The sequence below is a fragment of the Oryx dammah genome, unplaced genomic scaffold, assembly GCF_014754425.2.
Source record: "Oryx dammah isolate SB20612 unplaced genomic scaffold, SCBI_Odam_1.1 HiC_scaffold_25, whole genome shotgun sequence".
Lineage (NCBI taxonomy): Eukaryota > Metazoa > Chordata > Mammalia > Artiodactyla > Bovidae > Oryx > Oryx dammah.
In genome coordinates this window covers 27,387,134-27,404,380 of record NW_024070209.1, presented here as the reverse complement: position 1 = coordinate 27,404,380, position 17,247 = coordinate 27,387,134, and the positions used below count along the sequence as shown (strand labels likewise).

The 17,247-nt window shown below is 34.6% G+C and overlaps 1 protein-coding gene across 2 annotated transcripts in view; it reads left to right on the top strand.

Moving 5' to 3' along the window:
- SRBD1 (S1 RNA binding domain 1) overlaps positions 1 to 17,247 on the top strand; it is a 231,318-nt gene that overhangs the window by 45,683 nt on the left and 168,388 nt on the right. For both annotated transcript variants that reach the window (XM_040224734.1, XM_040224735.1), the window contains exons 10-13: positions 6,170 to 6,273; positions 9,429 to 9,536; positions 13,296 to 13,453; positions 16,916 to 17,006. In XM_040224734.1, coding sequence (XP_040080668.1) covers positions 6,170 to 6,273; positions 9,429 to 9,536; positions 13,296 to 13,453; positions 16,916 to 17,006 — 461 coding nt within the window. The remainder of the gene's footprint in view (positions 1 to 6,169; positions 6,274 to 9,428; positions 9,537 to 13,295; positions 13,454 to 16,915; positions 17,007 to 17,247) is intronic.

The following is a 17,247-nucleotide window of genomic DNA, read 5'->3' as shown; positions in this document are numbered from 1 at the left end:
TTGCAGTCCAAGGGACTCTGAGGAGTCTTCTCCAACACCACAGTTCAAAAACATCAGTTCTTCAGCACTCAGCTTTTTTTATAGTCCAACTCTCACATCAATACATGGCTACTGAAGAAGCCATAGCTTTGACTATATGGACCTTTATTGGCAAAGTAATGTCTCTGCTTTTTAAAAAAAATTTTTTAATTGAAGGATAATTGCTTTACAGAATTTTGTGGTTTTCTGTCATACATCAACAAGAATCCGCCATAGGTATACGCATTTCCCCTCCTCCTATTTCCCTTCCCACCCCACCCTTCAGCCTGTCACACAGCCCCTGTTTGAGTGCCCTGAGTCTTACAGAAAATTCCCATTGGCTATCTGTTTTACACTTGGTATTGTAAATTTCTGTTACTCTCTCCATACATCTCTCCTTCTCCCTCCTCTCCTCCCACCTTGTCCATAGAGCTGTTCTCTGTGTCCATTTCTCCAGTGCCACCTTGAAAATATATTCATCAATGCCATCTCTTCAGATTCCATATATATGTGTCAATATATGATATTTATATTTCTCTTTCTGACTTACTTCACTAAGTATAATGGCTCCAGTTTCGTCCACCTCATTAGAACAGATTCACATGCGTTCCTTTTTATGGCTGAGTAGTATTCCATTGTGTATATGTACCACAGCTTCTTTATCCATTTTCTGACAGTGGACATCTAGGTTGCTTCCGTGTTCTAGCTATTGTAAATAGAGCTGCAATGAACATTGGGGTACTTGTATCTTTTTCAGTTTTGATTTCCTCAGGGTATATGCCTAGAAGTGGTATTGCTGGGTTATATGGTGGTTTCATTGATTTGCATTTATCTGATAGTGAGTGATGTTGAGCATCTTTTCATGTGCTTGTTAGCCATTTTTATGTCTTCTTTGGAGGAATGTCTCTTCAGGTCCCTTTCCCACTTTTTGATTGGGTTGTTTGTTTTTTTGGTATTGAATTGTATAAGCTGCTTGTATGTTTTAGAAATTAATTCTTTATCAGTTGTTTCCCTTGGTATTATTTTCTCCATTCTGAGGGCTGTCTTCACCTTTTAAAGCTTTCAAGTTTAATTAGGTCCCACTTGTTTATTTTTGTTTTTATTTCCATTACTCTAGGAGGTGAGTCATAGAAGATCTTGTGTTGATTCATGTCATTGAGTATTCTGCCTATGTTCTCTTCTAAGAGTTTAATAGTTTCTGGTGTTACATTTATGTCTTTAATCCATTTTGGGTTCTGCTTTTTAATATGCTGTCTAGGATGGTCATAGCTTTTCTTCCAAGGAGCAAGTGTCTTTTAATTTCATTGCTGCAGTTACCACCTGCAGTGATTTTGGAGCCCCCAAAATAAAGTCTCTCACTGTTCCCATTGTTTCTCTATCTATTTGCCATGAAGTGATGGGACTGGGTGCCATGATCTTGGTTTTCCAGATGTTGAGTTTTAAGCCAGCTTTTTCACTCTGCTCTTTTACTTTCATCAAGAGGCACTTTAGTTCCTCTTCACTTTCTGTCATAAGAGTAGTGTCATATGCATATCTGAGGTTATTGATATTTCTCCCGGCCGTCTTGATTCCAACTTGTGCTTCCTCCAGCCCAGCGTTTCTCATGATATACTATGCATATAAGTTAAATAAACAGTGTGACAATATACAGCCTTGATGTACTCCTTTCCTGATTTGGAACCAGTCTGTTCCATGTCCTGTTCTAACTGTTGCTTTTTGACCTGCCTACAGATTTCTCAAGAGGCAGGTCAGGTGGTCTGGTATTCCCATCTCTTTCAGAATTTTCCACAGTTTGTTGTGATCCACACAGTTAAATGCTTTGGCATAGTCAATAAAGCAGAATTAGGTGTTTTTCTGGAGCAAAGGTGAGAATGGCCTTGTAGTATATTTTTATAAATAAAGATTAAATAACTTCTTCTACTCTGTTACTATATTCTGCATGAATGAATTTATTATCTATAAATCTTTGGATGAAGAACTTTTATTTACTGTTGAGTGTTCCTTTCACTATTTTAGAGAGCTGGCAGACATTGAAGGTTTTGTCCAGCCCCAAATAAAGTTTATTTTGCGTGAAAAATTTATTTTTAAGTGATTATTTCTGCCAGTGTTTACCTTAGAAATGTCTCAAATATATTTAAAGTGTTTTTAAAGTATCTATAGTTTTTTAAATTTTGACAATTTGTTCTGTATTTAACATTTTACTTGAAAATGCTTTTAAAATTTATATAAAGTTGCAAAAAGATATATACTTTTCCTTTTTTATGTAGCAGTGAAATTGCTGAATTATATAGTATCTCTCTTTAATCTTTTGAAGAACTGCCATACTGTTGTCCAAAGTGGCTACACTATTTTACCTTTCCACCAACAGTTTATGAGGATTCTGTTTCTTTATATCCTAATCCATACTTACTCTCTGTCTTTTTTATTGTGGCCATTTTATTATCAAGTTGTATCTCATTATGGTTTTGATTTGCATTTCTCTAGTAAAATCTGATGTTGGGCATCTTTATGTACTCATTGAACATTTCTATATTATTTTTGAAAAAATATGTCTGTGGCCCTTTTGAATATTTTTAGTTAGGTTGTGTCTTTTTACTGTTGAGTTATGAGTTGTATGTTCAGGTATAAGTCCTTTGTATGATGTATGATTTGCAAAACTCAAAAAATTTTTTTTGCTAAGGGCTTTCTTTTCACTTTCTTGACAGTATTCTTTGAGGTATATAGTATAATGTTGAAGTAATCTGTGTAGTTTTTTTCTTGTGTTGATTACGCTTGTGGTGTTTTACCTAAGGCTTTATGTAACTTAAGACTATGTATTTTCCCATGTATTTTCTTCTAAAGTGTCTTATATCAACAGGTGTGATCAGTTTTGAGCTAATTTTTGTGTATGTTGTGTGGAAACAATCCAACTTCATACTCATGCATGTGACCATCCATTGTCCCAGAGTCACTTATTGAAAAGGCTATTTTCCCCATTAAACTGTCTTAGCACCCTTGTTGACATTCACTTGATGGTAGATGTATAGACTTATTTCTGGACTGTCAGTTCTATTCTGTTGATCTGTATGTTTATCTTTAATGCCACACTGTTGTTTACTGTAGTTTGGAATTGAGAAGTGACAGTCCTCCAGGTTTGTTCTTTTTATAAACAAGATTGACTTGTTTATGCTGGGTTCCTTTAATTTCTGTTTGAATCTTGGAGTGAGTTAGTTCAATTTCTGCAACAAAACTGACTGGGATTTGATAGGGCTTATATTGAATTTGTGAATTAATTGGGGATTATTGCCATTTAGCAATATTAAGCCTTTTGGTCCATGGACCTGGGATGTCTTTCCATTTATTTGGGTTCAACTAAAAAAACATAGTGTTTATAGTTTTCAAGAGTATAAGTTTTAAGCTTATTTTATTAAGTTTATTCCTAAGTATTTTATTCTTGCTGGTGGTATGGTAAATAGAATTTTTAAAAATTATTTTCATAATGTTTATTGCTAGTGTGTAGAAATTGATTATCCTGCAACCTTGCTCAACTGTATTAGTTCAAGTAGTTTTATAGTGAATTTCTTAAGATTTAGTGGAAGCAAGAGTATATTATCTGCAAATAGAGATAGTTTTACTTCTTTCTTTTCAATCTAGAGGCCTTTTATTTCTTGCATAATTTTCCAGGATAGAACCTTTAATACAGTGTTGACTAGAAGTGCAAGAGGAGACACCCTTGTAATCATAGAGAGAAAACATCCAGTCTTTCACTATTAAATATTATGTTTTCTGTGGAGTTTTTGTGTGTACCTTTTATCATGTTGAAGAGTTTGCTTTCTGTTGCTAGTTTACTCTGTATTTTTTATCATGAACAACTGCTGGAATTTTTTCAAATATTATTTCTGCATTTATTGACATGACCATGTAATATTTGTTTTTTATTCTATTGTTAATGATGTATTATGTTAGCTGCTTTTTGGATGTTAAATCAACCTTGCATTCCTGGAATTAATCCCTTTTGAGCCTCATGTATAATTTTTAAAAATATGTTTATGAGTTTGGTTTACTAGTATTTTATTGAGAATGTTTGCATCTATATTCATAAGAAGTAACAGTCTTTACATTTTTCTTACAGTGTTCTTGTCTGATTTTGGTATTAGGGTAAACAGAGTCAGGAAGCTTTTTTTGTTCCTATTGTATTTTTTGAGGAGTTTGTGATGAATTGGTATTGATTCTTCTTTAAATATTTAGTGGAATTCAGCAGTGTAGCCATAGGAGCCTGGGTTTTGCCTTTAGGGAAATTTAAAATTATTAATTCTATCTTTTTACTTGTTAGGGATCATTTTGGATTTTCTCTTTCTTTTTTGTTCTATTTTGGAAGTTGGTGTCTTTTTAGGAATTTGTTCATTTGATTAACCTAATTTGGCATATAGTTGTTCATAGTATTCTCTTATGATCCCTTTTATTTTTATTTCTATAATATTCAGATTAATGGCTCCTTTCATTCCTGATTTTGATAATTGGAATGTCTCCTTTGCCTTGGTCATCTAGTGAAGGGCTTGTTGATTTTGCTGATATTTTCCAAGACCTAGCTTCTGGTTTTGTTGATTTTTTTTTGTTGTTTTCTGTTCTCTATTTTATTTAGTTCCCTTCCATTGTTTATTATTTTCTTTCTTCTGCTTGCTTTAGGTTTGCTTTGTTTGCTCTTTTTTGAGGAGTGTTTTTAATGTGTTTTAAAATAATTATTCTTTTAATATACTAATTAAGAGCAGACACAGCTTGATGTGAATTTAAATTCCTCCTTTGCTACTTGCTAGCCTTTTGATTTGGGACAAGTTAGTTTTAGAAGAATTATCATATAAAAGTAAGATGATAGCACATGCATTACTGGTGGCTTTGAAGATAAATGAGGTAACATATTTAGTGCTTAGGTGGACCTGACAATTAGTAAGTGCTCAATAAATGGTAATGATTAGTAGTTGTTAAATATTCCCCTTAGAGTTTTGCATATTTGTATTTATCTTAGTGATGTCTTTGAACAAATAAAGGAAATATATCCTTCTAAGCCTAGTGAACAGTCCCCAAACTTTTTGGCACCAGGGACCAGTTTTGTGGAAGATAATTTTTCCACAGGCCTGGGGTGTGGGGATGGGGTAGGATGTGGAGTGGATGGTTTCAGGGTGATTTAAGCCCTTTACATTTATAGTGTGCTTTGTTTCTATTATTTCTATTTATTATATACTGTATTTCTATTATTATTACAGTAGCTCTACCGCAGATCATCCCAGAGGTTGGGAACCTCTGCTCTCAGTTCAGTTCAGTCACTCAGTCATGTCCAACTCTTTGCGACCCCATGGACTGCAGCACGCCAAGTTTCCCTGTCCATCACCAACTCCTGGAGCTGACTCAGACTCATGTCCATTGAGTCTGTGATGCCATCCAACTATTTCATTCTCTGTCATCCCTTCTCCTCCCACTTTCAGTCTTTCCCAGCATCAGGGTCTCTTCCAGTGAGTCAGTTCTTGGCATCAGGTGGCCAAGGTATTGGAGTTTCAGCTTCAGCATCAGTCCTTCCAATGAATATTCAGGACTGATTTCCTTTAGGATGGACTGGTTTGATCTCTGTGCAGTCCAAGGGACTCTCAAGAATCTTCTCCAACACCACAGTTTGAAAGCATCAATTCTTTGGCACTCAGCTTTCTTTATAGTCCAATTCTCATATCCATCCATGACTACTTAAAAAACCATAACTTTGACTAGATAGACCTTTGTTGGCAAAGTAATATCTCTGCTTTTTAATATGCTATCTAGGTTGGTCATAGCTTTTCTTCCAATGAGTAAGTGTCTTTTTAATTTTCATGGCTACAGTCACCATCTGCAGTGATTTTGGAGCTCTAGGTGATCAAAAACTTTCAGTTAGAATCTGAAATGAGATTTTAGATCACCGAAGTCTTTTCCTGTGACTGTCATAGGCTTTGTAGCTGTATTTTATTTTGGTAAAAAGTATTAAAAAATGAGTATTTTTTAATACATTCTTGGTAAATAAATGAATGCACAACTGATAGAACTCTAACCTGGGTAACCACCCAGTTTGTTTCACAAGTGTTGACTGATTAAATTGATCATTTATATATTTTGTGGATCATCATTCTTTGCTCTATATGTTTGCACTCAGATTCTGGCAATTAACCGTGGAGAAAATTTGAAGATACTGACTGTCAAGGTTAACATTCCTGATGGAGTAAAGAAAGAGTTTTGCAAGTGGTGCATACAAAACAGGTCTGTTTATAGGTTTTTACAGAATTTTCTTTCTTTCATTTTTAAAATGCTTTATCGAGATCCATATGGAAAGATGTCCGTTGTGTTAAAAAATAAACGGATAGATGTGTATCCTTTTTACATTTTTATAAAATGTGTGTGTTGAAATAGGAACTATCTGAGAAGTATGTAAGAGTTATTAATAATGGCTATTTCTGGCAAGAAGGACTTTCAGTTTAATCTGTATCATATAAATCTTTTATGCTGCTGCTACTGTTGCTAAATCACTCCAGTTGTGTCAGACTTTGTGCGACCCCATAGACAGCAGCCCACCAGGCTCCCCCGTCCCTGGGATTCTCCAGGCAAGAACAGTGGAGTGGGTTGCCATTTCCTTCTCCAATGCAGGAAAGTGAAAAGTGAAAGTGAAGTCGCTCAGTTGTGTCCGACTTTTTGTGACCCCATGGACTGCAGCCTGCTAGGCTCTTCCACCCATGGGATTTTCCAGGCAAGAGTACTGGAGTAGGTTGACATTGCCTTTTCCAAATCTTATAAAGAGCATTTTTTCTTTTTTGAAAAAGATTAATTAACAGAAACATACTGTGTATAGTATATCTGAAGTCTTTTGTTCATTATGGATAATTGAGACAAAATTTTATCAGATATCATATGAATAATGAATGAATGACTGGCCATTAGCCTTTTTTATTTTTTAAAATTAGCTTTTAGTGTCAGTGCATGGGATAGTCTTATAGCAAATCATTCTGTCCCCAAATGTTTGTCATATCACTTTGAGAAAATGCTACACTAAAGTGGTTCTGTAGTAGATTGTCATGTAGTAGATTTAAAGGGAACTATATAAGGATATCCATTTCTGTTTTAAATATGGGAAAATGAAAGCTAGATGAAGAGAGCCTACCTTTATCTATAAATACAAAATCGGGAGGAGTGTATTTCTTTGCCAAAGTGGAGTATATTTCTTTGTCTAAAGGGGTTGGCAAAGCATGTCTCTGTCAAAAACACACATGTAAGCCCTGTGTCTTTTTCATTTGTTTATAGTACTTTCTTTAAAATTTTTTTTAAATTTTAATTTCTTTATTTTTAATTGAAGGATGATTGCTTTACAATATTGGTTTGACTTCTGCCATACAGCAGCATGAATTAGCTATAGGTGTACTTATGTCCCTTCTCTCTTGACCCTCCCTCCCACCTCCCACCCCTGCCTACCCCTCTAGGTTGTTACAGAGCTTCAATTTTACAGTACTTTCTTGACCCATGTAGGAATTTGAGGTTTGTGACCTCTGTCTTAATCTGTGTGCTTCATTGTACATATCTTATATACCATGTCTTTTGTATTGTGAGATTTTAATTAAAGTGCTGCCCTTCTTAGTATTTATTCAGAGATGTTTAACTGTTGAGTCAGAGGAAGAATCATCATCATAACAGTATTACACACTTAAAAGACTACAGTATAGTGTAAACATTAGTCTTATGTATGTTCTAGGAAACCAAAAACGTCATGTGACTCACTTAATTGTGATACTTTATTGTGGTGGTCTGGAACCTACCTAACAGACAATATCTCTGAGGTATGCCTATAACAGCAACAGAATATAAAAATAATAACTATGTCTTAATTCACATCTTAGTTTTCTCTACCTCTCATGACATCAGGAATAGGTGACAGTAGGGAGAAACAGGGTTTGGCTGGAAGGAAGGATATATGTTCTACGTAAAATTGCATTCATTCAAATTAAAAAACAAAACTGTATTCTACTCAAGTAATACCCTTCTATGGAAGGGATTCAGTTAGTTGTTATGTAGTCTTTTGTGTGTGTGTGTGTGTCTGCATGCACGCTCAGTTGTGTCTGTTTGCGACCCCATGGACTGTAGCCTGCCAGGCTCCTCTGTCCATGGAATTTTCCAGGCAAGAATACTGGGGTGGGTAGCCATTCCTTTCTCTAAGGGATCGTCCCAACCCAGGGACCAAACCCAGGTCTCCTGCATTGCAGTCATCTTTATTGCAGAGCCACCAGGGAAGCTCTTGTATCATATTATAAATGCTTAAATATTTGTTCACTGAAATTTAGTTAATTTCCTATCTGAGATAAGTAAGGGAGATGACAGTGTCCCTAAAGTATATTAATGGTTTATTAAGAATGATTGATAAAGTATTAGTATTTTTCTATTCAAAAACCGTTGAAGGATGCAGGCAGAAATGCTGTAGTTGTAGAGTACACAGAAGGGGTAGGGCTGAATTTGTCCTTTTTAGCCTGTGTTTTTATCTTACTATTCCTTCTCAAATTTCTACTAATGATGGGTTCTCTGATATTTATATTTATCACTATGTTTGCAGATATGCTGCGTAATAGAGCAGTACAACCTCAGGAATAGAATGAGTTCTACTCAAGAATGACAAGAGGCAATGAATAAAACAGAGTTTCTCCTTTATTCAGTCTATTTTAACTCTCAGGAAGAGATTAAGAAATAGTAAAAGAAGGATACAGTGCTTGTCTTAGCTTCAGCTGCCATAACAAAATACTATAGACTGGGTGGCTTAAACAACAGAAATTTTCTCCCAGTTCTGGAAGCTGGAAGTCGAAGATCAAGGTCAGGCTGACTTGGATTTTGATGGGAACCTTCTTTTTGGCTTGCAGACAGTTGCCTTTTCATTATGTCCTCACCTGGCATTGTGGAGAGGCGGGTGTCTGATGTTTCTTCTTATGTGGGCACTAATCCCATCATGGAGACCTTGCCTTCATGACCTCATCTAAACCTAATTATCTCTCAACAGCCCCATCTGCATCCAACTTAGGGGTTAGGGCTTCAACATACTAATTTTAGGGACATAATTCAGTCTATAGCAGTGCTTCAGTAATTTTTGTGACTTTCTTATAGCTTAACAATTTTGGCCATTATTAATAATGCCTTGGGGACTCTCCCCAGAATGAGATTTTCCTTCCTTAAGTTTTGTGTGTGACCATGGTTACCAGGTTTTTAAAAATAAGAGCTCCAGATGTCATAGTAATAATTTTCAGACATCACAGCCTCTCCTCACAGATTATGTTACTTTGGCTTCAGTAAAGTTTCTTCCCCCCTTTTCTTTTCCACTTCCCTGAGCCCTTTTATGGTCTTATTCTTGTTACATCAGTGTTAGAATAGGCTTTTATTTTTTGCAGGTGGAGACCACGTGGCTTTGCAAGGCCAGAGTTAATGAAGATCTTATACAACTCACTGGATGATTCCTTTAAACGCCTTATTTATCCTCTCCTTTGTAGAGAGTTCAGGTATGCATCTTGTGTTATTTAACTTTGTGTACTGTTTACCTTTATGTATGGTAATAGGCCCATTAAAGCATGCAGTAAATATTTGTTGATCTATTAACCAAGCCAGAGAACTGAGTCAGAATCACAGTCTTAAATTAAAGCCTAGATTTCAATCTGTAGAGGCATTCACATGCATAGATCATAAAACATAGCTCTTAATTACAGTATACTTTTCAAATCTTGACCACTTAATGTATACCCCTTCCAGTTCTACAATACCAGTCTTTCAGTTTGACAACCAAGCCAAACAAATGGTTTTATTGATGAGAGATTTGGCTTGGGAGAAACAAACTAAGCAGTTAATAGAGAAGTTAGTTGGCAGCAGTTTCAGAGGTAAGAGAGCCAAAAAAGGCATAAGGAAATCAGTAGAGTGCGTGATGAATATGTTACTATGAGAGAAAGCTAATATATATGTTTTAAACTCCAAATGGGAGTTGTTTGGAGGAATAATTATCAGCAGTGATGAGCAAATATTATGAGACTGTTAAAGTGACCATCTAAATGGACTAGCAGAAGAACTAAGATTTACAAAGAACTGCAAAAGAGGTGAGGTACTGAATTATTTGTAGGGAACGAGATGGACAGAAATGCTGGGAGGTAAAAACCCTCTCTTCTGCCTCTCTCTAACCTTTATCTTGGTAGTTAGCCTTTAGACACCAGCCATGCCTTCATAAATCCTTTCCTTTGTGCTATAGATTTTCTTTATTCTGACTTATTTAAAGGTTTTAGCAAGAGTCACCAGAAACTAGAAATTGTAGCCATCTCTTCAGGCTTACTAGAATTTATAGCAGCCTTTGTGTTTGTCTATTTTTCCTCTCCTGGACTTGACCGTTGACTTTGGAGGCATTAGAGTAGGGAGTGAGCAGATACTTTTAAAAAGGACATATAGCTTCTTTCTGTCCAACTTCTTTTTATCAAGGTTGTTCATTGTCTTGAGTCATCCTTTTTAGCCCAGACATCCCTTAAAAATACTGTTTCTTTTGGAACCCTATCTCATTTCAAATCTGTGAAGTAACATAACTTGCTTTTGAGTGCTGGGATATAATGTTTTTAAAAGGGCTTTTGTTCTTAATGAAGAAAAAAAAAGAAAATTATCTTACAAAAATTCCGTTTTTGCTATATATTTATCATTTTCTTATTTGCATATAACATCCAGTGGTGCTTTTGACATTTTTGTATATATTTGATTGAGTATTTTTATTGCCTGTGGAATAATCTCATTGAGATTTAATATATTTAGTTTGGTGTGGGATATTTAATGTATAATTCTTCTCTGACTTTCATTAGCAGTGGCAAGCGAGAGCACTTCCCTTCTCTTTTTCTAAAATGCCTGTAGTTAAAAAAATATATCTTAATTCCAGTCCATAAGTTGGTTTGCAGACATTGTCTACAGATGTGTCACTTGGTAGAAACACTTGTAATTACCTTAACAGCAGTTGAGAGAGAAAACCCCTTAAGATTTATTTCTTAAAGAAAATTACATTAATTCTTTAATTAAAAAGAAATTTGTCCAAATGTAGAAAAAAGAAAGAATCAGTAAAACATAAAGAAAAAAAAGAAAAGCACATAGTTCCAGTACTTAGTTTGCCAGACTTTTTCTCCATTCATGTGTGCATATTAAAAGAGATTCATATATACTATATTATTTTGCAGCTACTTTACTCAGCTGACTAAGATTCATAGTCTGCTTCTACATTTTTGTTTCCCTGACTTCATGACCAGTTATCCATGTTTCCTTTTTTTATACATACCTCTTTCATCAAGATTACATTATCAGTATTATCAAATGTTGTCTTCTATACTATCTTTTATTGTATCTTGATTTTGGCTCCTCTTTATCTCCATCTTTATTAGGAGAAAATATATCCATGGTTAGTTCAGGATATCATTGTTTCTTATCTGAATAACTGTACTAGGGTCATAGATGATCTCTGCCTTGAATTTCCTAATACATATTCCACATTGCTGTCCTAAAATTCCCATCTGATTATTTCACACTCTTCTAACTTAAAATCCTTCAGTGGATCTTCTTTGTCTCCAGAATGAAATCCAAGCTCTTTAGAAAAACCTTTCCTCTGTAGCCCTTTGTCTTGATATTTCTTTTTACTTTTTTGTGTGATATTACTTGCTTTTTCTGTAAATGAGCCATGAACTTTTATATATGCTGCTTCTATTGCCTGTAATATTTTCTCCTGTGCTCTTCAGCCACTCTTCCTAACTTTGTTTGCTTAACTATTACTTATCCTTCTTGATTCACCTGAGAAGACATTTCTTTTAGGAAGTTCTAATTTAGCCATCTCTGTCATGTATATTGTACTCATCTGTTTAATTTTTCTGTTTCTTTCTCTGGACAGTGATCTCCAGGGCAGGGTTTTTTTGTTTTTTTGAGTTTTGTATCTCTCACACTGATCACAGTACCTTATGTAAGACTGAATACAGATGCTCACTCAATAAATAGTGAAGATTTAGAAATACTTACAATGATATTTGCATGTTGCTTGGCTGAAAACAGGGAGAATGATGTTGAAATATTAGACAAAATGAGGGAAAACACTTAAGAAACTGAATTAAGCCCCCAAAACAAATGTTGGTTAGCTTTAGTTAGCTATGTATGCCTTTAGATATGTAGATAATTCTATCTCAACCCTGATCTGTGCTCTGAATTGCTTTTGTTTTTGTGGCCATTGGCTTGCACTTTTTTTTTGAACCTTGTCTAAGACAGAAGAGATACTTTTTATAGATTCTTTTTGAATTTCAGTAGATAATACATTAAGAACTTTTGTTAAGTAGATGAATGATGTAAAACTTGGTTTCCAAATGCCTCTTAAGTCCAATGTGTTCAGTCGCTTCAGCTTCAGTTGTATCTGACTCTTTGCGATGCTATTGACTGTAGCCCGCCAGGCTCCTCTGTCCATGGGATTCTCCAAGCAAGACTACTGGAATGGGTTGCCATGCCCTTCTCCAGGGGATCTTCTCAACCCAGGGATACAACCTGGATCTCCTGCATTGCAGGCGGATTCTTTACTGCTGAGCCACCGGGGAAGCCCTTAAGTCCAATACAGTCCAATATGTTTTTATCCTAGAAAAAGTTTTAAAATTAGACTTTTAAAAGCTTCTCTGGATAAAATTGGAGAGTTATTTATATGAGGTATGGTTCCAGACTGATATTAGTATCTGTGATCATGTCACATCAGTGTGAGAATGCCAAAGGTGATGGAATAGAATGAGAACATGGCTTTGAGAGATATTTAGGTGAAGGGTATAAAACTAAGTATTGATGGAGGAGGCTACTTGGGTTCAATAATTTATCACTAATCATATGTTTATATTTTTAATCAGCTGATAAACTTCAATTTGACATTCTATGTAATGTCCAAATCTTGGTATACTCTGTCTCTATCATATACACAAATAAATATCTGTGTACATGTAGATTACTTATATAAGGGAGAGCAGATGGAGAAGAAGGGCAGTATGACAAACTCTGCAGGTTTGATTCCACAAAATTGTTTGTGGTGTATGTACTATTGAAATTAGCAAAAAGAGACTCAATGCAATTTTGTATGTGATTTTTTTTTCTCTTAAGTTACTTTGTTATAATGAATGCACTAGTGAGGAATAATTGTACAAAATAAATTGTGTTCTTTTTCTGGAAGAAAATTTGAATGAACTAAAAACTGAGTACTTTATCTTTTTTCTTCTCCTTTTCTGTTTCTAAAGAGCCAAACTAACATCAGATGCAGAGAAGGAGTCGGTAATGATGTTTGGACGGAATCTTCGTCAGCTCCTTTTAACAAGCCCTGTCCCAGGGCGTACCTTGATGGGAGTGGATCCTGGTTATAAACACGGTTGCAAATTAGCTGTAATTTCTCCAACTAGTAAGCATATCTTTCATTTTTCTTGGTATAGAAGTTGGTTGGTCATAAATTTCACTTCATGTATTTCATGAGAATGTGGAAATAATCTTAATTTTCAAGGAATAGAAGATGGTTTACTCACAAAAAGGGATATGGGAATCAGAATCATACTTTCTACTTGTCCTGTTGACCTAAACACTCAACTTTTACTTTTATGCCCTTCCCTGGGTCACAATGGAGATATTGAGGATTAACTGGGTTCAGACATTAATAATTTTATTTATCCCCCATCAAAATATTTGAAAAATATTTTGTTGTGATGCATTTATGTATGATGCATTTTAATACTGTATATATTTTAAATACCACAAGACATTTTTATTGTTTTGTCCAGTCAGTATTTTTTTTCCTGTTTACTCATTTATTTGCCCTTTCTATTATCTTCATTTCTTTCTATATTTCTATGTCCATTTGAGATCATTTTCTTTCCTCCCAAAACTCTAGCCTGTTACTTTTTAATGTAGATCAGGTAGTGAAAAATTGTCTCAATTTTTTTTTTTTCTTGACTGAAAGTTTCTGATTTGCCTTCAGATTTGAAAAATATTTTGCTGGGTATAGAATTCAAGACTGGCAGTTATTTTCAGTGATTTAAAGATGTCTTTTTTCTTTTCTGACTACTATAGTTTCTGTTTAGAAGTCAGCCAAAAATCTTATTATTGTTTCTTTGAAGGTAATAATTTTTTCCTCTGATAAAATTTTTTCTTTTTTGTTTTCAAAAGTTTTCTTACATACTTATTAGTTCTTTGTGTGTGTATATTGTTTGTTTGTTTTGAGGGGAGGAGAACATGAATTGTGCTTGAGGTTTCTAGAACTTCTTGAATCTTTTTTCTGGAATTCTAATTAGATGTATTTTAGATCATTCAATTTCTTCTTCTATTTCCAATTCTTTTATTTTCCATTGACTGTCTTTATAATTAATCCTTTATTCTGCTATGTCTAATGTGCTATTAAATTCATCCATTGAGTTATTTAAGGTACTATGTTTTTAAGTTTTTGAATTTCCATTTGATACTTATAAAAAATGGGTTATAGTTCTGTGGTGAACTTCTTCATAAAAAATGGGTTATAGTTCTATGGTGAACTTCTTCACCTTTTATTTTTTTGATTATTTACATTTTTCTCATGTTTCTTTTGGTTTAAGTTTTCCATTTCTGGAATAACTTTTTCTTTCACATTTAATTCATTCCTGTATTCTTTCATCTTATTTCTGATGTTTTCTAGTTCTGATTTATTTTATTCTCAATTTCTATAATCTTTTTTTTGTTTGTTTGTTTTTATATATTAGGTTACAGTTTTTCTCTGTTTGGGGGCACATCTTTCTGTAAGGATATCCTACTAATCTTTTTTGTTTCCTGATTTGAGAAATAATCATTCTATGTGAAATTTGACTGTGATGCTTTTCTGTTGCTTAATTTTACATAAAATGAGTTTTCCTCAACTTTTAGTATAGAAGGCTAGGTTAGGGTAGCTGCATATCTCTAGAACTGTCATTTCTACTCTTTCCAAATTTTTCGGAAGAAAAATTTTATATCTATTTGGAAAGAGAGATAGCCTTATACTTGTTAAAATTTGCTTTCTTCCCTTTTATCTAGACTTTTTTGCCCCCTTCGCCCATACTGTCCTTGCTGTGTGCTCAGTCGTGTCCCACTCTTCGTGACCCCAAGGACTGTAGCCCACCACGCTCCTTTGTCCATGGGGATTCTCCAGGCAAGAATACTGGACTGGATTACTATGCCTTCCTCCAGAGGATCTTCCCAACCCAGGGATAGAACCCAGGTCTCTTGCATTGCAGGCAGATTCTTTACCTGAGCCACTAGGGAAGCCCAGTGTGGATACGATTCTGAACAGTTTTTTTCTCACTGTGACATTTTGTCTTGAATATCCTATGGATTAGTTTCAAGAGTTCAGAGATCAGAGTTTTCCAATCCTGTCTGAACTTACTGTGCAACGTTTATACTGACCTATAAATTAGAGTATGCAAAAGCCTTTTTCAGTTTTACTTCCTGGTGTCAAATGAACCAGTTTTGATTCCCAGGGAAGTACCTTCTGATATTTTGAGGCTTTTTCTGATCTCAGGTCCATGAGATTCTCCATTGTTTCGCTCTGCCTCATCTGATAGAAATGCTGATACACATCTGCCTTGGTAGTCGTTGGTGCATTGTTCCCACCTGCTCATCTTTTGGGTTTTGTGGGGATACATTTTTTATAAATATATTCTTGGGTTTTTAATTTTGCTGTCCCAGTTGTTCTTTTTTTATATTATGCATTTTTATAGTATTAATAAATGGGTAGTGTATTTTGTCAGTGTTTTTTCCTGCATTTGTTGAGCTCTCATATGGCTTTTATCCTCTGTATTTGTATTGTTTATAGGATAGTTCTTTTTAAAATTTTATGCACACATACATGCATGCATGCATATACACATATATATTTTCAGTCTGTTTTAAGACTTTTCCAGAATTTATTCTAAACAGGTGATTTTTAATTTTAAACTTTATCGATCTTCTCTGTTATATGAGTTTGCTTCTTTTCTGTTTCGTTTATTTCTGCTTTTTTAACTTTTATCATTTTCTTCCTTATACTTTCTTTGAGATTATTTTACTGTCCTTTTCCTAACTTCCTAAGTTGGTCATTTAGCTCATCACTTCTATTCTTTAGGTAGTTACCTTCATATTTTAAAATGTATTTCTGGCTGAAGTATTGTTCAGTACAGAAAAGGTCACAGTTCACAAGTACGTAGCTAAAAAATTTACACAAGGTCAAGAAATTTACATATCTATAACCCAAAGGAAGAAATAGAATAGTATTATAACACTTTGATATATAATAAATTTTCAGTAAATGTTAGCTTTTACTATTTTTGATGTTAAGTGTTACTAAAAATCATTTCTCTTTTAGGTATCATGGCATATTATCTAGTTAGTAATGATTTTGTGTAGCAAAATACAGTCCTAGTAACTCTGAAAGTAACAAAATTTCAGAGTCCTTATGGTGGTATCTGATTAAAGAATATTGAGACAGTAGCATGGAATCATATGTACCATATGTAAAACAGATAGTCAGTGGGAATTTGCTGTATGATGCAGGAAGCTCAAACTGGTGCTCTGGGACAACCTAGAGGGATGGGTTTGGGTGAGAGGCGAAGGGAAGGTTCAAGAGGGAGGGGACATATGTATACCTATGGCTGATTCAAGTTAATGTATGGCAGAAACCAGCATAATATTGTGAAGCAATTATCTTCCAATTAAAAATAAATACATGTTAAAAAGAAATAATATATATATATAAAGAAAGATTCAGACTGCATTTCAAAAAAAGATAAACCAGTTTGCTTTTCAGTTTCAACTTGCATAATCAAATCAGTGGTGTTTTATGTTTTATAATTTCTTACAAAATGGCTTTTTCCTTTTATTTTTTCCTAAGGTCAGATACTTCATACTGACGTGGTATACTTGCATTGTGGACAAGGCTTCCGAGAGGCAGAGAAAATAAAGAGGCTTTTGCTGAATTTCAAGTATGAAAATAAGTAACCTTTTGAGTACTTTAGTGGCTCAGCCAATCAGAGATAACCTTTAAGTTCCTAATTTGGAGGGGGGTATTAAGGGAAGTGCCTTGGTGTGAGAAAAGGAGCTGTGTTAAACCATGCTGGGGCAAATTGCTGGAGAACTTTGCTATTTGGAGACTGGAGGAATGCTGTCTGCTTCTGCAGCCTTCAAAGTTACCTAAACAAAGTTGGTAATATAAGCAAAAGTGAC